At 39.5% G+C, this 25358-nt stretch overlaps 1 protein-coding gene across 1 annotated transcript in view; it reads left to right on the forward strand.

The window, feature by feature from the left end:
* exoc4 (exocyst complex component 4) overlaps positions 1–25358 on the forward strand; it is a 554471-nt gene that overhangs the window by 425812 nt on the left and 103301 nt on the right. The window contains exon 11 of the mRNA XM_072241246.1: positions 16892–17028. Coding sequence (XP_072097347.1) covers positions 16892–17028 — 137 coding nt within the window. The remainder of the gene's footprint in view (positions 1–16891; positions 17029–25358) is intronic.

Genomic DNA, 25358 nt, shown 5'->3' on the forward strand with positions numbered 1-25358 from the left:
AGCAGAATTGTTTCTTCAAGAATAACATTTTGCTGTACTGTTGTATTTCAATTGGGTACAAGTCTAAATTCATTTCTTTTCATCAGCTTATGTGGTGAACAGGGAATGTCTGAAGCCATTGATTCGAAGTATACAACATCTTTAAAGCATGTATTAAAACTACTGTGACTTACGATTAAGGTGCTGTGGACAGCCATTTATATTTAATCGCTGTTTTTACTACCTGCTTCAACGTTGCAGCATTAATCTCAGCCACACTGCTGAAAGCTTACGGCAGCCACTGCAATGTTTGTGATTTGTAATGTTCTAAAACAGCTGCTGGAGAAATATCAGGCATTCAAACCTTTACAATCTGAACATTACAAAGGACCAACTTTTTTGGGGGAAGGGAGGTTAATAAAGAACAATCCTTCTAACGATATGCCAATTAATTATCACTTTAATTACATAAAACAGCCTTGCAAACAAACCCTTTGTTGTGCACAGAGTTGGATATATGATTCAAGTGAGGTATCTAGTCATCATGCTTTCATGCTTCATGGAAGCAAAGCATACCATGGTGATAGGTAGGAAGCAGACGTTCCAGATGGAAGATACCTGTTTTTTTGAAACAAGGTAATTCAAGGTGAGTGATCGCAGTACTTTGCACATTGCTCTAAAGCTGGAGATGGCCAAGAGATAAAATACTTTGAAGTGGAAAATAACAAGTGCAAAACAAGGCATTCCAGTGGGAAAGACTTGCAAGGTACTCCAATGTAGGAAATGCCGATATTATGCTCTGTTCTCCAAGTAAAGAGTTGGCAAGTTTCTCCAAAGTAGGACGTAGTAGTATAAACCAGGATGCTTTAAGATGGGGGCCGGCAGTGTGAATTAATATATTCTATGGTGAATAAGGCCATGTCTTGGGAAGGAAGGAGTAAAAACTGATATCCCAGCTCAGTAGCAGATTTGACTGAAGCTTGGAAACTGATGTTCTCACTCTCTTTTTGACTGTGTTACGATAGATACTCAGTGGCAACTTTATTAGGTGCCCGTGTACACCTGCTCATTAATGCAAACATCTAATCAGCCAGTCATATAGCAGCAACTCAGTACATAAAAGCATGCAGGTTCAGTTATCGTTCAGACCAAACATCAGAATAGGGTAGAAGTGTGATCTAAGTGACTTTGGCCATGGAGTAATTGTTGACGCCAGATGGGGTTGTTTGAGTATCTCAGAAACTAGGGTATAGTCCATGTAGTCTAGGTGATTTACCTACCTTCAGACCTTTCAGTTTCCCAAATAGCTTGTCCTTAGTAATAGCAACTACACTCACTTGACACTACTGTGAATGCTTGCAAGAAAATGAATCTCAGGGCAGTATTTGGTGACATATACATACTTTGATAATAAATTTACTGTGAACTTTTAGAATGTAACATAGTACATGATGACAAGAAACCAAATCAGGCACTACTTCAATGAGAGGAAGGTGGAGTATTACTGGACATCCCTTCTCTTTAAGGTTGATATGGGTCATGTTGGAGCAGAGTCTCCCATGTTTATTGAATAACGTTTGTCCAGCCTTGATTTAGTCTGCCTCCCAATAGAATCCCACAGCATTGGCTTGTACAGATTTTAGTGCAGAGTTATTTTTTAAAACTTGGGCTGAACAATAAGACCCACCAGTGACATTTACAACAACAGTTGGAACTTAACTGTGTTTCTGGTCAGTTGGGTCAAAGTAGTCTGCCAGTTGCTGAAGTGCTGACCTTCTGACTTCGCCAGATGCAAGAACGTCATCAGATGCCAAACCTTCTGCACCAACCTAGCACTTTCCCCACAAGGACTGACTATCTCAGTTATGGATTGGGTGATCTTTTAATTTTGTCCTGGTCCATATTAAATTCACTTCACGCACTGAGTGGTGCAGACTGCGATACTCTTTCCTTGTGTCAGTTTCTATCATCTCAGCAATCAGCTGCTTTAGAAGTTATATCTGATGCCTGTGATTCTGGCTGATTTAGACATGCTTTGCTCACCTATCTCACTTCTACCTGCAAATTTGTTTTTTAAAATCAAAAGGCTCAACTAGCTTTTTTAAAAAGAATGCCCGCATTACTGAAAACTAAGTTTTTTAAAACTTGTCCCAAACCTCCATGTTCTCCTAGATTCCTGTATGTAATTAACCACCAAAAACTATATGAGAACCATACAGAAAGATCAATCCTGTGCTCAGTGGCAATTGCTAATGACGTCTAAATGTGCAGGATTCTACAGATAATAGGACATTTTCCATTGGGAATTCAGCAATGGTAGTGGGAGGTGAAGCAATAAAATGCTTTGGAAATAATTTGGACAATGTGTGGCTCGGGTGGTCAATGGTTGGGTTGAATTGTTCTCCAATCTTGGCTATTTACTTGCAAGCATATCATCACCATAAAAGGAGGCATCATCAGTGTCAGTTAGGAGTTCAACAATGGTAGTGTGAGGTGAAGTAATAAAATACTTTGAAATTAAAGGTTATCTTTATTTACCAAATGTACATCAAAACGAAAGGTGAAAATGTGTCATTTGCATCATCATTTGTGAAGTGCTGGGGGCAGCCTGCAATTGTCGCCATGTTTACTTCACCAACATGGCGTGCCTACAATTCACTAGGCCTAACCCTAATTGTACATCTTTGGAATGTGAGAGGGAACCAGGCCCTACACAGTCACTTTGAGAACATACAAATTCCTCACGGACAGCAAGGGGAATCAAACTCTGAACAGTGACTGCTGGTGCTGTAAAACAGTTGTGCTGAGCATAAGTAGCCCAAATACCTGGCAGTAGGCAGTTGAATAACATTGCCCATCAAACTGAAGTGGAACAATATCTGCTGGAAGGCAGGGAGGCACAGTGGGCACAGCCAGTCGAGCCATGGCCTCACAGTGCCAGAGACCCAGGTGGAATCCAAGTCTGTGGAATTTGCACATTCTCCTGTGACTGCCTGCTTTTTCCCTTCAGTGCTGTGGTCTGCTGCCACCTCCCAAGGACGTGCAGGTCGGAGGTTAATTAGTAACTGTAAATTTCACCAAGTGGGTCGATGTATATGGAAGGGATTTGTGAAGATATCAGGATTAATATAGGATTAGTGTAAAGAGACATTTGATGGTCAGTGTGGACTCAGTAAGCTGAAGGGACTGAATCCTCACTTTAGCTCTTCATATATCCATGAATCTTTGAAGGTCCTGAGCCTTGTTCTGAATGTGCTGCTTCCTGATTAAATTTATATTTGATTTATCTTTATGCATAAAATTTATATTTATCAGGAGTGCTACGTATACAGGGCCCTTACCATTGTCAGTGATTCCTCCCATTCATCCAACAATCTCTTTGACCCCCCTACTGTAGCATTAGGACAAGGACTGTTAGGATGGGAAACAGCTTCTTCCCCCAGTCCTTGAAACTACTCAGTCCCCTGCCATCACTCAGGCCTCATCCCATATGAAGTGCCAATAGCATTATGGTGTTGCATATGCTTTATGTGCTGTGTTTTGCACCTTGGTCTGGGAGGAATGTTGTCTCGTTTGATGGTATACATATATACAGTTAACTTGAAGATGGAATTGAATGTGTGAGAGATCAAAGATACAGTGTAAAATTAACAAAAAGATGGGCATCTTTACTCTCTTCTAAGTATCTGTCTGAGAAGGTAAACAGCTCAAGGCCAGGAAGCTAATTCTCTTTTGTATAAAGCACAAAGTAGTTGATTTGTTAAGGCCACACACTGCTGCTTCCAGATTGTACCATGACATAATCCAGTCTGCTTTTTCTTTAATAAATTATGCTAAACCCACTAAAAGATGAATGTAAAATGAGCTCCTTGTGTTGAGATGAAATAAGAAGAACCTCTGCCTATTCTTGGATGCCTATTGCTTCACCATTACAATAGTAACCCTGCTTGTGTTCCGAGATTAGAATCGTACAGCAGAGAATGAAAACATTCAGCCCATCATGTCTCTAAAGTTCAAAGTAAATTTTATTATCAAAGTGTACTGTATATATATCACCATATACAACCCTGAGATTCATTTTCTTGTGGGCATACTCAATAAATCTATGGAAGAATAACTATACAGGATCAATGAAAGACTGCATAACCCGAGTGTTCAACCAGAGTGCAGAAGACAACAAACTGTGCAAGTACAAAAAGAAGAAATGATAATAATAATAATAATAATAATAAATAGTCAATAAATATTGAGAGCATGAGATGAAGAGTCCTTGAAAGTGGTTGTAGGGACATTTCACTGATGAGGCAGGCAAGTGGAATTGAGTGAAGTTATTCCATTTGGTTCAAGAGCCTGATAATTGAAGGCTAGTAACTGTTCCTGAATCTAGTGGTGTGAGCCGTGAAGCTCTTGTACCTTCATCCTGATGGCAGCAGTAAGAAAAGAGCTGGTCCTGGGTGGTGGGGGTCCCTGATAATGGATGCTACTTTCCTGTGACAGCTTTTCCTGTGGATGTATTCAGTAGTTGGGATGGCTTTACCCATGATGGACTGGACTGTACCCACTACTTCTTTGAAGGATTTTCCATACCAGGCTGTGATACAGCCTTTCTATATACTCTGCACTACACATCCATAGAAGTTTGTCAAAGTTTTAGATCTCATACCTAATCTCTGCAAACTCCTAAAGCAGTAGGTGCTGTCCTGCTTTCTTTCTTAATTGCACAGAACAGGTCCTCTGAAATGATAACACTTAAGAATTTAAAGTTGCTAACCCTCTCCACCTCTGATCCTCCAGTGAGGACTGGCTCACGGAGTTCTGGTTTCCTTCCCCTGAAGTCTATAATCAGCTCCTTGGTCTTGCTGACATTGAGTGAGAGGCTGCTGTTGAGGCACCACTCAGCCAGATTTCCAATCTCCCTCCTATATACTAATTCGTCACCATCTTTGATTCAGCCTATGACAGTGGTGTCATCAGCACCACTGAATCAACAAACTCCAAGACCTTGGCCTCAATACCACCTCGTGCAATTGGATATAGCATTGGAGCTGTGCTTAGCCACAGAGTCTTAAGTGTAAAGCGAGTAGAGGCAAGGGATTAAGCACACAGCCTTGTGGCGTACCTGTGCTGTTGGAGAGTGTGGAGGAGATGTCGTTGCCATTCCAAACTGAACAGGGTCTACAAGTGAGGAAGTCCAGGATCCAATTGCATGAGGTGGTATTGAGGCCAAGGTCTTGGAGTTTGTTGACTAGTTTTGAGGGGAGCTGTCAACTAGCTATCAATACAATGGTATACAGTTATTTTGAAGACAGAGCCAGGTTGACAATCAGAAACACTTTTGAGACACGGTCACATAAGCAGGGAAGGCCTGAAATCCTCAAGATCCTATATGCTGTCATTTCAGATGTGCTCAGACATCAGATTGCTCATGGAATCTGGTGGCATATCACCAATTTCATAAAATTTCCCACAATTATAAAGGGGAATTTGGAGGCAGAATGTGTGCCATATTGAACTTGCATCATGGTCACTAACTTCATTTCTTAGGATAGTATTTGACCCAGGGGTATCAGCAAGTTTCAAGATATTTACACTTTTTAAAATAGCTGAACTATTTTAAAGATAATTTAAAGTTGTCTTTAAATGTTCTGAGAATTGTATTTATTTTTACATGTTAATTTTTAATTTTTACATTATCAGTGTTTGCACTTGTCAGTAGTATTTGCAAACATTTGAAGAGTTCTAACAACTGATTTTTTGCTGGACTTGTGTATTAACCATCTGTCAAAGTTTCACAGAGTCTGGTTGTTCAGCTTCAGAGACTTAGCCAATGTTTGTCTGTCATGAAGATCACTGCCAGCCAATGGTAACCATGCTGGAACCTGACCCACCGAGAAGGTCCTGTGGATAAGTGCCAGAGTGGGGGCAGACCTGCCTGCTTTAAGCTGTGATCTGCTCCGTTTGGAAACACAATAACAGATTACCTCATTAAGGGCTAAGAAAAAGATGTGAAGTAGAAGTATAAACAGAAGATCCCTGTCAGGGAACATCAGAAACACAGTTGAAGTTCAAAGTAAATTTATTATCAAAGTACATATATGTCACTATATACAACCCCAAGATTCATTTTCTTGCAGGTATTCACAATAAATACCAGGAAACACAATAGAAGCAATGAAAAACTGCACCATACAAGATGGACAAACACCAGTGTACAAAAGACAACAAACTGCAAATACAAAAAGAGAAAAAATATAATAAATACAGTAAATAATTCGCTGCATTTTATTTGATGGACTAGAGGTCCAACAGGTAATCAATCAATCAGTCAATAAATAAATAATCAATATTGAGAACATGAGATGAAGAGTTCTTGAAATGTTTCAGATTGGTAACCTTTCACCAGAACAGAAGAACTATAATGCAAACCTGTTATAAGTTGTAGAGTAAAGGAAGGGATGGCGAAAACAAGGGGAATTAGGGAATTGCTGTGATAAAAGTGGAGGCTAAATGATGCATGCAAATGCTGTCTGAGAAATGCACTATCTCTGTATCTAAGATGGTGGTGAAGCTTCTCTCTGGAAGTGGTATCCAGTAGAGGAAGATAGGTGAGGACAGAGCAGAGAAACCAAACCATCAAATAACATACGTAAAGAGAGAAGAAATTACTTCAGGTTACATGAGAATTGGCTATTTCTAACACATGGCTGATTATCTGAAATTGTTGAATGTTGATTGTGGGATTTCAGCATTACCTCAAGCTTAAATTGAGCAGTCATTGGAGCAATGTCAGAGGCCAAAGACACAGTGGGTGTGGGATGGAAAATTAAATTCAGAGGCAGGTGGAAGTTCGGGGTCCCCCAGTTCTGTACTGTAGTTACCCAGTGTGCATTTCATTCTCTACCAAGTTGTGAAAAGCATTGACAGAAGAATCCCAATCGAGCATCTCTGCATGGAGTGGAAATGATACTGATTTGTTCCACTTAGCAGGGATACTAATCACAAACGTTGGACTCAATATGGCATTCAACAACTTAAAAAAAAAGCATGCTTTCCTGCTTGTGCCAGAACTGGCTACTCAGTCCCAACCCAAAGGTTCAGTTTCTGTGTGTCTACTCCAACAGGTTCAGACCAGGTAATTCAGTAACTAAATAGAGCCTGGCTCCCTCACTTGGAGCCTAACAGGGCCTGAATATATCACTGGCATATGTCATGAAATTCATTGCTTTGCAGCAGCAGTACATTGCAATTCATACTATTGGTTTAAAACTATAAATTACAATAATGTATATAATTAAATAAGCCGTGCAAAAGAGAACAAAAAATAGTGAGGTAGTGTTCATAGGTTCATTGTCCATTCAGTTATCTGATAGTGGAGCAGAAGAACCTGTTTCTGAAACATTGAGTGTATGTCTTCAGGCTCCTAAACTACCTCCTTGGTGGTAGCAATGAGAAGAGATCGTGGCCTGGTGATGGAGATCCTTAATAATGGATGCTGCCTTTTTGAGGTATTTCCTTTTAAAGGTGTCCTTGATGCTGGGGGCAGGCTGGTGCCCATCGTAGAGCTGATTGAGTTTACAACTTTCTACAACTGTTTCTGATCCTGTGCAGTGGACCCTCCATACCAGACAGTGACACAATCAGTTAGAATGCTCTCCACAATAATCTCTAGAAATTTGCAGACTAAACTTTCTCAAAATCCTACTGAAATATCGTCTTTGTAATTGCATTAATATGTTGGGCCCAGGATTAGATCTTCAGAGATGTTGACATCCAGGAACTTGAAACTACTCACCCTTTCCATTGCAATCCCTTGACAATGATTGATGTGTGTTCCCTTGACTTCCCCCTCCTAAGTCCACAGTCAATTCTTTGGTCTTGGTGATGTTGAGTACATGTTGGTTCAATATGAATCAGGTATCAGAAGCATTACAAGTCCTAAGTCCTTATATTTATGCTATATTTATGTTCTATTCTTGGTTGGTGCAGCTGTAATGAAACTCAATTTCCCTCAGGATCAATAAAGTATGTCTATGTCTATGCCTATGTCTAGTCTTGTCTGGGTTCCAGTTGCCTGTGCTTGAATTAGATTTGGGTCAGGTATTACTTTTACACTTCAACAGATCTCTAATATGAAGTAGCTTTATGAAGTAGTAATTTCACTTACTGTTTTTTTTTTGACATTCCTAAAATAAATCCCACTTTGGAATTTTTATGAAAATTGCAGCCTTCTCCCTTAACCTTTCTGATGTGTACTTGACCAGGATGAATATGTGGAGGATAAATAGGAAGTGGTTCAAATTCTGTTCATCTAATTGAGTCATCTGCTCATCAGTGCTGTTCAGGTTAAACCTATTGTGTTTAATTTCTGTGCTGTGGCAGCCGTTTTTATTTTATCAATGGTTTCTGCCCCCTGCTGTTAACAGCTGATCTACAATCAATATTTATTGCTTTGTAGTTTATGGTAGCTGGAGGATGGGCTGGTGATAGCAACAGAAGTGTATTACATCAAGGCCTGGGACTAGTTGGGGTCCTGTCATAGTAATGGATTATTACACTGTATACAGTACTGCAGACAGGTGAAACCTGCTGAAGTGGAACAAATCGGTACCGATTGCTGCTCCCCTCTGAGACACTGACTTGGATGTGGGCTTTCTGTACTGACAGATTGATTGATATATTTGTGGCCAGTCCTTAATGAACAGTGCCCATCATTGGTCAGTGGTAGCCACTGCTGAATAAGCCCTGTCAGAGTGGGAGGAAAATGAATAATGTTTTCAAAACCTATCACTGTAGATTTAGGAGAATGCAGATGGCCAAGGAGAGCAAGGTCAGTTACCTCCACTGTAATTAAGACCAAGCAAACGTTTAATCTTTTCCATCTGTCAACTGGTAAACTGGATAGCCAATGAAAATATAAATTCTATATGAAAGTATCTCCATGTGCTGCGTGTCCAAAACATTATCAGAATTAGAATCAAGTTTATTATCACTGACATATGTCTTGGAATTTGTTTGTTTATTTATTTATTTATTGGGATACAGCATGGAATAGGCCCTTCCGGCCCTTCGAGCCACATGGCCCAGCAACCCCTGATTTAACCCTAGCCTAATTATGGGACAATTCACAATGGCCAATTAACCCACCAACCAATACATCCTTAGCCTGTAGGAAGAAACCAGAGCACTCAGAGGTAGCCCATGGAGTGACAGGGAGAACATACAAACTCCTTACAGGCAGTACAGTGTATAATACATAAAATATACCACATATGTATATGAAATTTAGTAAGTAGTACAAAAAATAGCAAAAATAGTGTCAGTGTTGATGGGTTCATTGTCCATTCAGAAATCTGATGGTGGAGAGGAAGAGACTGTGCCCCAAACACTGAATGTGTGCCTTCAGACTCCTGTACCTTTTTCCTGATGTTAGTAATGAAAAGAAGGCATGTCCCTGGGTAGTAGGACATCTTTAATGATGGATGTCACTATTTTGAGGCATCCCATTTTGATGATGTCCTGGATGCTGGGGAGGCTAGTGCCCATGATGGAGCTGGCTGAGTTTACAACCCTCTGCAGTTTTTTTTCCAATCCAGTGCAGTGGTCCCACCATACCAGAGGGGGTACAACCAGTTAGAATGCTTTCCACAGTACATCTGCAGAAATTTGCTGAAGTTTTTGGTGACATGCCAAGTCTCCTCAAACTTCTAAGAAAATTATATTTTGAGGATATTTGGTATTTTGCAGGTTTTCCTCCTGCCTCACTAAAGGTTGATGAGGTTGCATTGCAAATTATGGTACATTTGATACAAAACCTTACAACTTTTGTCCAGTGGTGCCTGAAAGGTGTGGCAATAAATAAGGATTTTACTTATAGTCTGCGCCAGAGCCGTGCAGAATCCACCATTGTTTATACTGGCATTCCTAGACCGGGTGCACAGTTGCTGCGGGTTTCATTACACAAATCTACATGAAAATTATAAAGATATTGATCAATGGAACTGGTTACTTTTTCAATAACATGTAACTCTCAAAAAAGCAACTCGATTGAATTACTGTGTACGTTCTTGTTGGACGGTTCACTTGAATCTACAGCTTCCTGGGACAATAGCAAAACCATTTTCTGTCATTACAAGCAAGTTGCATTAGGCTGTATGTAATAGTTATATTGAAACAAAAATTATAGTCTGTGGTGGTTTATAATCACACACACATCCTCCTATTATCAGCACTACCTTCTAATCCTTTCTTCCTCATGTACATATATTTTCATCAACTATCCATGTAGCAACATCTAACAGCGGATTCACCTGTGCAGGATGAGTCTTATGCTTAGATTTACAAGTTAAGATATACTATGTCCAAAAATACAACAGTTTTATAATTTCAACTTCCTGCGGTACTTGCACACTTAAATGTTTTGCTTCTTCCCTTTCCCTGTGGGCCAGTTGGAATTATTATCATATTTCAGATCATTCATGTTCCACCTAAGACACTTAAGCTCAAAACTTTTAAGTGAAACTTCACTGAAGTACCAGTCGAGTGCGGTTCTCTCTTTCAGTGTTGTGTGTGACTTATATGTACCATGTTGTGCACCTTTGTCCAGAGGAACGTTGTTTCATACAAACATAGAAAACCTACAGCACAATACAGGCCCTTCAGCCCACAATGCTGTGTCGAACATGTACTTACTTTAGAAATTACCTAGGATTACCCATAGCCCTCTATTTTTAAATCTCCATGTATCTAACCAGGAGCCTCTTAAAAGACCCTTTTGTATTCATTTGGCCATATACATGATTATGGCTGAATGATAATAAACAAAATTGAAACTTGAAATGAGATGTTTACCTGTTTTCTCTGGTATAAAGATACAAGAAAACCAAGGAAGTTATCCAAAATATCCTGAACAATAAACTCTTCTTGGGCTTCCAGTCAGGTACAATATTGATCTTAACTGCTGTTTCGATGGCAATCTCTACCATCTTCATCAGGGATGAATCCTGGTCTGTTGAAATCAATCCTATGGCCATTGCAAATGCAATGTTCTGCTATTGCTGATTTCTCCGGGTAACCCAAATGGATACACCTCTTGTGCTCCATGATGCAGGTTTCCACAGTGCGTCCCATCTGGCTGATATATGCTGCTCCGCATTCACAGGGAATTCTCTAAACGCCAGCTGTCCTGGGTCCCAGGTGACCTTTGACCCACATAAACTGTCTTTCCTATATTTCCACGATTTCTGGAAGGATTGCCAGGGTCCTGAAGGAATACCAGATTAATACCATCCACAAACCTGTAAGGAAGCTCAAATCACAAAATTACTGTGCCATGCCAATGACTTATGGGACCACCTGGTGAAGGAAGCTATTGAAGTAAAACTAGAGGAAAAGAATTTTAACAAAAACAAAAGTCTCACTCTCAGTAAGAACTGGAATTCAATTGTAAGCAAGGTGGGACAGCAGAAACCTGATGAGATGAGTACTAACCATTCAGGAGGGACAGACGATGGGGTATAAATACCACCAGACTACACATGTCCAGGCATTATCCCTGATGAAGATGGCAGAGTTTGTCATTGAAATGCTGGTTATAATCAATATCTGTAACTTGCTGGAAGCCCGAGAAGAGTTTATTTCCATATACACCGGGAAAGCACCAGATCCTTTTTCATCCTAGACAATATTTAAGTCTCTTTTTCTTTTACTGAAATAAAAATAGTTTAAAATGTGTTACTTGTTCTTTCCTGATTCAACAGTGAGAGATAAGAGAAAACAAATGAGGCACTGTACATGTATTAAAGTTATAAAAGATACTTTGTTGGAATTATATAATGAATAAAATACAAAAAATAAGGAAGAACACATTATGAAGTAGAGAAGAAAACAAAATAATACTTATTATCCACTTAATAGGACAGTACTAGGTGGTACTTGCACTTGCAGAACCACCTTCCCCACCCCAGGAAAACACGTTTTCACCATTACCTACTCTCAAGGTTGTAGACTGAATTTCACCCTAAGTTCTCATAACTTTGCTGTGGCTAGTTCACTTATTCTTTCTCAAAACCTTCTCATATTCCAGACTAACACCATTTGTGTAGCATTTTACCAAGAAGAAATCAAATTTACCTTTTTCCTTGCATTCATTCACCAACAACGGGAAAACGAGTTGACTGTTTTTATTTTGTGGAGGTTTACTGTGTGCAGTTTATTACATTACTTCCTACAACTGTGAATCAGTTGTGAATCATTAACTGCAAAGTGCCTTGAGGTTTTGAGATACATTGTATCAGTTATTATTTTTGTTTCTGGTCTAATACTTATCCCTCTACAAGGAGTACCTGTGAATCTCATCAGTGAATCACAGAGTAGTTACAGTGCAGAAAGAGTCCATTTGGCACACCAGGCCCTTAACAGCTCAGTGTAAGAATATGTGTACTCATCCCATTTTACACCCTATCCCACAGAACTGTAAGTACTTTTCTTTTAAGGACTAATTCCTTTCTGAATGCTACAATTGAATCCCTTCCATGACTAATTCAGACCTTCACTATTCACTGCATTAACAAAATTTGATATTCAGCTTTTGATTCTTTTGGCAATCACCTTCATAATGTACCTTAGGTCTTGATCCTTTGTCAATGGGAACATCTCCTCTCTAATTCTTCAATATCCTTCACAATCTCCTCTATTCCAAGAAAGTATTTCACATATTCACATAACTAAAGTCCCTTATCCCTGGAATCATTTTATTAAACACGTAGTGTAGCAGTTAGCGCAACACTATTACAGCTCGAAGCCTCAGAGTTTGGAGTTCAATCCCAGCATCCTTTGTAAGGAGTCTCTGTACGTCCTCACAATGGAATGTGTGGGTTTTCACCGTGTGTTCCAGTTTCCTCCCACAGTCCAAAGACATAACAAGTAGGTTAATTGGTCATTGTAAAATCTCATGTCCCTTGATTATGTTAGGGTTAAATCGGGATTGTTGGCAGTTGCTGAGTACTGTGGCACAAAGGGACGATTTTGCACTGTATTTCTAAATTTAAAAATAAATTATAAATCTGATATAACTCCATTCTAAACCCTTCGCATCTTTTCTAAATTGTGATGCTGTTAACTTCAATTGTGGCTTCATCAGTGATGTCATAGAATCATAGAAAAGTACAGTAGAGAAACAAGCTCTTCAGCCCATTAGTCAGAGCCAAACCATTTAAACTGCCATAACCTTAGATACCTCTACCATCCATGTACCTACCCAAACTTCTCTTAAACATTGAAATCAAGCTTGCATGGGCCACTTGTGCCGGCAGCTCGTTCCACACTCTCACAACCCTCTGAGTGAAGAAATTTACCATCATGTTCCCCTTAAACTTTTCACCTTTCCCCCTTAACCTGTGACCTCTGATTGTAGTCTCACCCATCCTCAGTGGTAAAAGCCTGCTTGCATTTATGCTATCTATATCTCTCATAATTTTTTATTCTTCTAGCAAATCTCCCCACAATCTTTTACATTTCAAGGAATAAAATACTAACCTAGTTAATCTTTCCTTCTAACTCAGGTCCACCAGTCCCAACAACATCCTTGGAAATTTTCTTTATACTTTTTCCATGTATTCATATAGGTTACATGGTCAGTACAACATTGTGGGCCGAAGGACCTGTAATGTGCTGTAGATTTTCTATGTTCCTGTGTTTCTTTCAACTTTATTTACACCTTTCCTGTAGCTGGTTGAACAAAACTGCACGTATTAGTTCAGATTAGGCCTCACCAACATCTTATGCAACTTCAACATAACATCCTATCTCCTGTACTCAGTACTTTGAATTATGAAGACCAATATGCCAAAAGCTTTCTTTATGACTCTATCTACCTATGCTGCCTCTTTAAATGAATTATGGACCTGTATTCTCAGATCCCCTCACTCCTCACTCCTCAGTACCCTGCCGTTGGCTGTGTAAGACCTACCCTGGTTGGTCTGACCGAAGTGCAACACCTCGCACTTGTCTGCGTTAAATTCCACCTGCCATTTTTCAGCCCATTTTTCCAACTGGTCCAGATCCCACTGCAAGTTCTGATAGTGTTCCTTGCTGTCCACTACACTGTCAATCTTGGTGTCATCTTCAAATTTGCTTATCCAGTTAACCACATTATCATCCAGATCATTGATAGGGATGTCAAACAATAACAGTCCTAGCACCGATTTCTGTGGCACTCTACACTTGCAGGCCACCAGCCAGAGAGGGAGCCATCTTCTACCATGCACCTTTTATTCTGACTGGCACATACAAGCTTTATATTCTCAAAATTTCACTTCTGAAGGCCTCCCACTTACCAAGTACACCTTTGTCAGAAAACAGCCTGTCCCAATCCACACTTGGCAGATCATTTCTGATACCATCAAAATTGGTCTTTCTCCAATTTAGAATCTCAACTTGCAGACCAGGCCTATTTTTTTTACCATATTTTCTTTCTCCTGGCTCTTATATTTTATGTATCGTTTTATTGAAGCCCAGGATCTTGGATACACTTGGACCATTTTCTCAATTTGTTTTCAACAATGTTCAGATGAACTTGGATGCTTGTCTTCCTCTGCCTCTTTTGGAATGGTGTCCTGTCATTTATATTTTCTCTTCTACCTGAGGTTTATAGTGGAGATACTTGCACTACAGTATAAAGTAGTTTTTGATTTTCTGCTCTCCTCTGAGGAAATGGTTCGTAGCTCAGACCAATCCATGATGACCATTTTGAAACCAAGTATTCATCAAGTGATCAGCTTTCTTTTGTGGCATCCTATCATAATATTATCTGGCACAGCTCTCACAGTTTTTATTTAAGCAGACTAAATTCACCGGAGAGGCATTCATAGTTGAGTGGTTTCATACTCATGAGTAACTAAATAGCACGGCAATCAAACACCAGTCTGATAACCAGATGTTTTTTTGACAATTTCCTGCTGCTGCCCAGCATCTCCGGTTTCCACAAGGAACACCGGCTGGGATTTTATATTTGGTAATCACCGTGTGTGAAAAAATATAACAGAATTAGATTCAGGGGCAGAATAACATTAATCCCAGGGTTTTGTAGCCTAGTAGAGGAAGGTTGTCCAAGAAAATTGGCTGGAAGGAGGGAAAACGAAAATGTTTCGAAGGAAAATAGCTGATTTTCACCTTTTAGTTTCTGTGCGAATAGTTAAGTATGCCATAATCCTTTACATTCATGCACTAATAACTTGGGTTGTTGGGTATACACTAATAACTTGGGTTATTGGGTATACACTAATAACTTGGGTGGCATGGTAGTGGAGTAGTTGTGCAATCTCTCTACAATGCCAGCGATCACTAATTAGTCTATAAGGAGTTCTGCATTCTCCCTGTGACATCGTGGCTTTCCTCTGGGTGCCCTGGTTTCCTCCTACATTCCAAAGACGTATGGTTAGGGTTAGTATACCACGTAGCTACAGGAAGAGTGTCAATACTTATGGGCTGCCCCCAGCACAATCTTCACTGATTTAATTTGATGCAAATGACTCTTTTCACTTTATGTTTCTATGTACATGTGACAAATAATGCTAATCTTTAATCCAACAGTTACTGAAAAATTTTAGGTTCAGTAATGCTGCACTTTATGGTCTACTATAGGGAAGTCAGACAAGAGTGCACTAGTTAAAACTGATTTTTTAAAAAAAAGCAACTCTAGGTTTGATTTATCACATACAATGACTAAAGGATGTATTTCCAGACCGGATGTTCAAGGCAAGAATACTGAAATAATTAAGATGATATATGTTCTGAGGTCGTGAACTATAAACTCTAAACAGACATACTTCAAAGGGCTGATCAGCTTTCTTTATGCAAGCATGTTGTATCACTGAGATCTTTCTGTCTTGTTGTAGAATACAACCATAAGATCAGAATGAGATAAAGAAAAGGTGTGAATTTGTGCTTCATATTGAACAAGATTTTCTTCACAAAATGATACTGAAGGAAAATTCTTATATTAAATTTTATCAGAATGATCTAATAACTGACATAAATGGCAAAAAAAATCTATCCACTGTGTCTTTTAGGTTATGGAGCAAGGTACAAAATATTTTCTCAACCAAATTTAATTATTTTACATATATGATATTACATGAAAAATGTTATGTTTTTCTTAACAATTCAAGTCTATTTTATTTGGTTTTGTGTTTATTAAATATCTTGTGGAAGTTGTAGCATCATAAGCACTTCATAAATAGTGTAGAAAACTCATCAGCTGCATGGTAGCACTCCAGGTAGGACAACCATCTCATAGTCGCTGCAGCCCAGGTTCAATTCGCAACTCTGGTATTGTCTGCATGGAGTCTGCATTTTTTCCCTTCGACCACATGGGGTTTTCCCAGGTGCCCTGGGTTCCTGCATACGTTAGGGTTGTTGGATTACTGATGGATGAATATGAGAGGGGTGGAGAAGGTGAGAGAATAGATTGAAGAGAAATAAATGGGGAATTAAGTTTAATGAGATTTCTCGATTGCCATGAGAGCCAGCATTCAAATATGAGCTAAGTAGCTTCCTATGGCATGAGAAACTATGGAAATCTAACTCTGCCATGGACTGGTGGATAAAATAATTCACAATGTAGAGGGTTGTGTCATCGACTCTGCACTTGTGAGTTCTAAACAACTCGAAGCTGGGCTGAGGTGGAAAATAATGGGAAAGCATTGACCTACTCCATCTCGGCACTTCAACTTGTCACAGTGAGACTGCTGAACGTCTAACACTGATCGTATGACTAACTTCCTCAACACAAGGATTTGGATGAAAATTAATTTATTTTTAGAGACATTTTAGCATGAAATGTATGTCATTTATTAGATTTTTCCCTCATGAAATCTGTGCTGTTTAATGAAGTGTTACTGTTTTGTCCCTGTAGAGCACTGTGGTGGTGGAAAAATCGATGCAGGACCTGGTCAACCTGATGCATGACCTGAGTGCCTACTCTGACCAATTCCTGAACATGGTGTGCGTGAAACTACAGGAATACAAGGACACCTGTGCCCTGGCCTACAGGTAACCACCAACAGTGCAAATGAAACTGACCTTCATTCTGTCATTTTGTTCCCACGTTCAAGGATCAACTTTATTTGCCATATATATTTACATATATTAGGAATTTACTGTGCTATGTTGCCACGACATGCAACTAATAACGACAATGTTAATCAATTATAAAGAATAAAGAATTATATTAAAAATAAAGTTAGAGGGTATGGGATGGATATGGAATAAAATTTGCATAAATACATAAATACCAGCATGTATTTAAAATGTAAACATCATTATAAAAAGTGGTTAAAATTTTTTACAGTGACTGAGGTAATAGATAGACAGAGGTGGGGTAACTAGAATGGTTGGTCAGATTAATTGCCTGGAGAAAGATTGAAAACTTGGCTGGGTAGTTTAATAACAACAACCTCTCACTCAGTATCAGTAAGACCAGGGAACTGATTGTAGACTTCAGGAGGGGGAAATCGGGAGGTCCATGAGCCAGTCATCATCAGAGAATCAGAGGTGCAGAAGGCCAGTAGCTTTAAATTCCTAGGTGTCACTCTCTCAGAGGACCTGTCCTGGACCCATCATATAGAAATTATTGTGAAGAAAGCACCACAATGTCTCTACTTCCTCAGGAGTCTGCAGAGGTTCAGCAGGTCATGGAAAACCTTGGCAAACTTCTATAGATACGTGGTGGAAAGTGTGCTGACTGGCTGCATTATGGCCTGGTATGGAAACACCAATGCCTTTGAGCAGAAAATTGTACAATAGGTAGTGGATTCGGCCCAGTACATCACAGGGAAAACCCTCCCAACCATTGAGCACATCGACATGAAACATTGCTGTAGAAAAGCAGCATCCATCATCAAAAATCTTCACCTCCCAGGCCATGCTCTTTTCTTGCTGCTACCATCAGGTAGATGGTACAATTGCCTCAGGACCTGCACTCAACAGGTTCAAGAACAGTTACTACCCCTGAAACTTGAACAAAAGGGAATAGCTACACTCATTCAAAGACTCTGTTATATTTTTGTTTTCAGTTTGTTTTCAGTTAACAGTTCCCGATGTTTACAGTTTACAGTTACTGTTCTTTAGATTTGCTTAGTAGACCCGTAGAAAAAAAATCTCAGGATTGTTTGTGGTGACGTGTATGTACTCATAATAAATTTTACTTTGAACTTGGGAGGAAGAGAGGCAAAGAAAACAAACTACTTCTGCCATACACAGTGCCTATATGGAACATAGAAATCTACAGCACAGTACAGGCCCTTTGGCCCACAATGTTGTGCCGACCATGTAACCTATAAAAAGTATTCACCCCCCCCCCGAAAGTTTTCATGTTTCATTTCTTTACAATATTGAATCACAGTGGATTTAATTTGGCTTTTTTGACACTGATCAACAGAAAAGACTCTTTCGTGTCAAAGTGAAAACAAATTGCTACAAATTGGTCTGAATTTATTACAAATGTTATACACAAAATAATTGATTGGATAATTACTCCCACTTCAAGTCAGTATGTATTAGATGCACCTTTGGCAGTAATTACAGCCTTGAGTCTGTGTGGATAGGTCTCTATCAGCTTTGCACATCTGGGTACTACAATTTTTCCCCATTCTTCTTTACAAAACAGCTCAAGCTCTCTCAGATTGCATGGGGATCATGTGTAAACAGCCCTTTTAAAGGACAGCCACAAATTCACAATTGGATTGAGGTCTGGGCCCTGACTTGGCCACTCCAGGACATTAACTTTATTGTTTGGAAGCCATTCTTCTGTAGCTTTGGCTTTGCACTTTGGGGTTTTTGTCTTGCTAGAAAACAAATCTCCCAAGTCACGGTTTTCCTCCAGGATTTCCCTGTATTTTACTACATTCATTTTACTCTCTACCTTTACCCCATCAGGCCTTCCAGGGCCTGCTGGAGTGAAGCATCTTCATTGTATGATGCAGCCACCATCATGCTTCATGGATGGTGTGTGTTTGATGACGTTTAATGTTTGACTTGCACCAAACATGGTGTTTAGTCTGATGGCCACAAAGCTCAATTTTGGTTTCATCAGACCAAAAAAACCTTCTTCCAGTTGAGTTCAGAGTCTGCACAAGCCTTCTGGCAAACTCTAGCCAGGACTTTATATGAGTATTTTTTCAAAAGTAGCTTTCTCTTTCCCACTCTCCCATAAGGCTGCAACTAGTGAAGCACTCAGGCAACAATTGTTGTATGCACAGTCTCTCCCATCTCAACTACTGAAGCTTGTAACTCCTCTAGAGTTATCATAGGTCTCTTGCTAGCCTCCTTCAGCAGTCCCTTTTTTGCACAGACACTCAGTTTTTGAGGACGGCCTGCTCTAGGCAGATTTATAGCTGTGCCATATTCTTTCTGTTTCTTGATGACTGACTTAACTGTATTCCAAAGGAAATTCAGTGACTTGGAAATTTTCTTGTATCCATCTCCTGACTTGTGCTTTAATGACCTTTTTGCAGAGTTGCTTGGAGTGTTGTTTAGTCATCATGATGTAGTTTTTGCCAGGATACTGACTCTCCAGCAATTGGGTCTTCCAGATACAGGTGTATTTTTACCACAATCAATTGAAATACCTTGACTGCCCACTAGTCTCCAAAAACAGATCTCTATTTAACTAATTATGTGATTTCTAAAACCAGTTGGCTGCACCAGTGATGGATTGGTGTGTCATATTAGAGGGGATGAGTACTTATGCAATCTTACTTAGTGTTTTATATTTGTTATTAATCTAGATCACTTTGTAGAGATCTGTTTTCACTTTGACGTGAAAGAGTCTTTTTCTGTTGATCAGAAAAGTTAAATCCATTGTGATGCAATGTTGTAAAACAATAAAATGTGAAAATTTTCAAGGTGGAGTAAATACTTTTTTTGGCACTGTATGGCAGACTTATGAACCTAATAATATTATGGGAACAACAGGAATTCTGCAGATGCTGGAAATGCAAGCAACACACATCAAAGTTGCTGGTGAACGCAGCAGGCCAGGCAGCATCTCTACGAAGAGGTACAGTCGACGTTTCAGGCTGAGACCCTTCGTCAGGACTAACTGAAGGAAGAGTCAACAAGAGATTTGAAAGTGGGAGCTTATTATGGGAGCTCACTCTTATGTAGGGGTGCCTACAAATTAGATATTTGTAACCCGGATATAGCCCATACTGAATTACAGGTACAGGTGCAGGCCATTTTCCCTATCTAACCATTGTGAGCTTCAGTTTGTATTTCCCATGGCTTCCATCAAATCAGATTGCTTATTCTCAATCTCTGCTCATATCCTTGTTTTCATTATGCTTCTTTTAAACATTATCTTCTTTTTAAATCTGCCAGTGCTGTTACCTTCAGTAATTCAATGATCATGGATACTTATTTCAGTTCATTAGCATTTTACTGTCCTAAATTTGTTTATAGCTGGAAATTGCTGGCAGGAAGACAGTATCTAATGTAAATGTCATGAAGGATTTTTCCTGGAATGTTTGACAATGCAGAATCGGGTACCAGCTCAGACCAACCTTGCAACATTCTCTCATGCTTGCACAACATTGACAGCGGAGTTTGATAAAACCATCATATTCAGAAAATAACAAGTTCTAAGACTGGAGCTTTTGGCCCAGAGTTTGATCCCTCACATTGAGGCAGTGTAAAGTCATCAGACTTCCCACGCTGTGAAATTATCACATGGATAGGTAGAAATAAAGCCTGGCTTGGACACTCCCTTCTCCCTTGTTTGCTTAAAAATGGTAGTGTGCCACATGATCATTTGGTCAAGGTGGTCACCTTAGTCACAAAAGGAATTATTTTATCCATACGTCCATTTCTTAAATAATCTTAATGATTTGCATTGGTGAGTTTTATTCAACTCAATAAAAAAAACTGTAAACACGAGTTTCTGCAGGTGCTGGAAATCCAGAGTAACACACACAAAATTCTGGAGGAACCCAGCTGGTCAGGCAGCATCTATGGAGAGGAATAGACAATAGACATTTTAGACCAAGACTCTTTATCAGGTCAGAAGGGTGAAGGGTCCTAGTGAAGTGTCTTGGCCCGAAATGCCAACTCTCTGTTCCTCTCCATAGTTGCTACCTGACCTGCTGAATTTCCCCAGCATTTTGACTGTGTTACTTTTTATAAAAGCTATTTTAGTTTTGTGAATCACATCAATCAAATTGGCACCAAATGTAAAGTGTATTGAAATCGTCACTAGTAAAAATTAATCAGGATCTGAGCTGGACTGTGAAGGATTTTGAAGTGCCACTTAAAACATACGCTCAGTAGCCTCTTTATTAGATACACCTATACACCTGCCTGTTCATGCAAGTATCTAATCAGCCAATCATGTGGCAGCAACTTAAAGCATAAAAGCATGCAGACATGGTCAAGAGGTTCAGTTGTTGTTCAGACCAAACATCAGAATGGGGAAGAGATGTGATCTAAGTGACTTTGACAGTGGAATGGTTGTTGATATCTCTGAAATTGCTGATCCCCCAGAACTGTCACACACAATAGTCTCTAGATTTCACAGAGAATGGTGTAAAAAATCAAAAGCATTCAGTGAGCAGCGGTTCTGTGGGTGAAAGGCCACAGAGGAGAATGGCCGAACTGCTTCAAGCTGACAGGAAGGTGAGAGTAACTAAAAAAAAACGCATTTCAACAGTTGTGTGCAGAAGAGCATCTCTGACCACACAACACATCTAACCTTGAAGTGGATGGGCTATAGCAGCAGAAGACCACGAACGTACACGCAATGGCCACTTTATTACATATAAGAGGTAGAGTGGCAAAGCCCTGCAGAGGTACAGAATGGTTGGGATGGTTTTCATTTTGTTCACAAACCTCTGTGAGGCAAAATCAAACAGAAATTACATTTCTAACAATGGCAATTGGGTGATGAAATTTAGAAAAATCTCTGAGAAGGCCACTTTTCCTGCCTGCACTGTCAGTTTGAAGAACAACATTTGGTGGTTGAAAGAAAATCAACTGCCCATACATTCATCAAACGATGTGAGTATGGCAGGAAAATTGTAGGTTTTGGGTCATATTTCAGGTCAACTAAAACCCAAACAAGAGAAATAGAAATCACATTAATAAGAAAGACTTTACTTTTTTCCATAGATGCTGCCTGTCCTGCTGAGTTCCTCCAGCATTTTGTGTGTGTTAATAAGAAAGATTGCAGTGTTTTTGTTTTGTTTCTGCCGAATCTCTAGAAAATCATTCCCTTAGAATTGGCAATGAAGCTTTGATTTATTCCACAACCTTGAGAGTTGTGAAATTTGAGATCTTGAGAGAAGAGCTTTATTTGTCACTTGTACATTGAAACATCGAAACACACAGTGAAATACGTCGTTTTGCTTAAACAACCAACACAGTGTGAACATTGTGCTGAGACAGCCCACAAGTGTCGCGACACTTCCGACACTAATAGAGCATGCCCTAAACTTGCTCACTGTAACCTGTACGTCTTTGGAATGTGGGAGGGAACTGGAGCAGCCAGAGGAAACCCACACGGGGAGAAGGTACAGACAGTGGCCGGAATTGAACCCTGGACAGTGGTGTGCTGGAACTGCAAAGCACCAGCAGCACGGTAGCATAGTGGTTAGCGCGACACTATTACAGCCCAGGGCCACAGAGTTCAGAGTTCAATTGCGGCATCATCTGTAAGAAGGTTTGTACGTCTTCCATGTGCTCCGGTTTCCTCCCACAATCCAAAGACGTACTGGTTAGTTGGTTAATTGGTCATTGTAACTTGTCCTGTGGTTAGTCGAGGGTTATATCAGTGGGCTGCTGGGCAGCACAGCCTGGTGGATTTATTTGCTGGATCTCCAAATAAATAAATAAATAGATAAAATAAAGCAATTATGCTAACCGTGATGATACTGTGCCATGGTGAATTAAGTCAAAGAAGGATATAATCTACTCTTAAGGTAATTTGGAATGTGATTATTCAGAACTTTTTTTATAATTTGGATGGTAGGTTAGACATGATTTTTTTGACTATTTTCATAATGTGTAGTGGGAAAACTGAGCAAGTGAAAACTGATTTGACAAGTAAATTGCTGCGTTGACTTTCTCTCACCAAGATTAACTAGGGGAAGCTACTTTGTTCACTGTCTGCAGAGAAATTGGTTTGCCTGTGTAGCAAGTTCCACTGCACTTGTCAATGGATATTTACTACACACGTTGCAGTTTTACCACAGTTTACCATCTCATCTGTCTTGTTTAAAGTGCTTTCAAATGGCACTTTGAGTGATTCTACAGTGAGTGAAACATCAGTTTGAATGATTGAGGTACATTCACACCTGGAGTGTAAATATCATATCTACTTCTCTGAAAGGCTTATTCATGCATCAGATGAAAGAGATTCCATTGAAAAGTTACTGACCTGAAACATTATTCTTACTTGTCTCTCCCCAGATGTTGCCTAATCCTACTGTTTTCTATTTTTATTTCAGGTTTTCAGAATCTGAAGCATTTTGCTTTTGTTAATACAGTACTGTACAGAAATCTGGCACGTAAAAAATTATGTAAAGTGAAGATGCTTTCAAGAATAATGAGAAGTTCCTAAATATCAAAAAAATTACTATAAAGTCAAATTCAACGTCAAAGTAAAATATATTATCAGAGTACATACATGTCACCACATACTTGAGATTTTTTTTCTGTGGGCATACTTAGCAAATCTATAGAACAGTAACTGTAAATAGGATCAATGGACATCAAATTGTGCAAATGCAAATATAAATAAAGAGAAATAAATAATGATCATGAAATAACAAGATAAAAGAGTCCTTAAATGAGTCTAGTTATCCCCTTTTGTTCAAGAGCCTGATGATTGAAGGATAGTAACTGTTCTTGAACTTGGTTGCGCAAGACATTTGTACCTTCTACTTGGTGGCCACAGCAAGAAAAAGAGCCTGACCTGGGTGGTGAAGATCTTTGATAATGGATGCTTCTTTCCTACAGCAATGTTTCATGTAGATATGCTCAATGGTTGGGAGGGCTTTACCTGTGATGTACTGGGCTGAATCCACTACCTTTTGTAGTATTAAAGGCTTGGGATTCCCAGACCAAGCTGTAATGCAGCCAGTCAGCACACTTTCCACAGTACATCAAAAGAAGTTGCCAAGGTTTTTGATGACATGCGGAATTTCCACAGACTCCCGAGGAAGTAGAGGCACTGTCATACTTCCTTTGCAATTATATTTATATGATGGGTCCAGGACAGGTCCTCTGTGATAGTGACAACCAGGAATTTAAAATTACTGATCCTCAGATGATTACTGGCGCATGGACCTCTGGTTTTGCTCTCCTGAAATCTACAATCAGTTCCTTGGTCTTATTGACATTGAGTGTGAGATTGTTGTTATTACACCACTCAGCCAGGTTTTCAATCTCCCTCCTGTATGCTGATTCATCACCACCTTTGGTACAGTCCACAACAGTGGTGTTATCAGCAAACTTGTATATGGTGTTGGAACTGTATTTAGCCACATAAATGAAGGTGTAAAGCGAGTAGAACAGGGGGTTAAGTACACATCCCTGTGGTGCTCCTGTGCTGAAAGAAATTATGGAGGAGATGCTTTTACCAATCCGGACTGACTGGGGTCTACAAGTGAGGAAATCCAAGAAATAGCAAAAAAACTAAATTAAATCATTATTTGGTGTGACCACCCTTGACCTTTAAAACTGCATCAATTCTCTTAGGTACACTGTCATGCAGTTTTATAACAAAATCAGCTGGTAGCTTGTTCCAAGCACCTTGGAGAACTTCCCACAGTTCTCCTGCAAAATTTGGGTGTCTTGCTTGCTTCTTTCGCTCCAGATAATCCCAGACAGCCTCGTTGATGTTGAGATCAGGGCTCTATGGAGACAATACCATCTGAAACCAGATAAAAAATCTAGGGTGCCTAAGACTTTTACACAATATTGTTAATGTTGTGAGTCATTATGTAGTGGGTATACAAGGCTTGATTTGCGGTCGGTCAAATGAAAGGCAAACATTTATAATGTACTGATACAATCTTAGGATGTCCCAGAGTATTTTGAAATATATGATACTTTTAAAGTATATTTTCTGTTTTAAAGGATTAAAAGGATAAAGAACATAATGGGTTTGAGAAAATTAATTGTACCAACATAATGTGTTATGATCACTGTGGTAGGAGATGAACAGAAATCCATAACTGTAACATGTGCTTTCTTAATAATGAATGAAGAGTTTTGTGGAAAAGAAATTGACCGTATTTATTTAGAACAGTGCTTCCCAACCTTTTTTAGCCCAACATCCCACCTAAAGCACTTTCATACTTGCCAATGCCCCTCTTAGGCACAATACA

Source organism: Mobula birostris, chromosome 23 (genome assembly GCF_030028105.1).
Source record: "Mobula birostris isolate sMobBir1 chromosome 23, sMobBir1.hap1, whole genome shotgun sequence".
Classification (NCBI taxonomy): Eukaryota; Metazoa; Chordata; class Chondrichthyes; order Myliobatiformes; family Myliobatidae; genus Mobula; species Mobula birostris.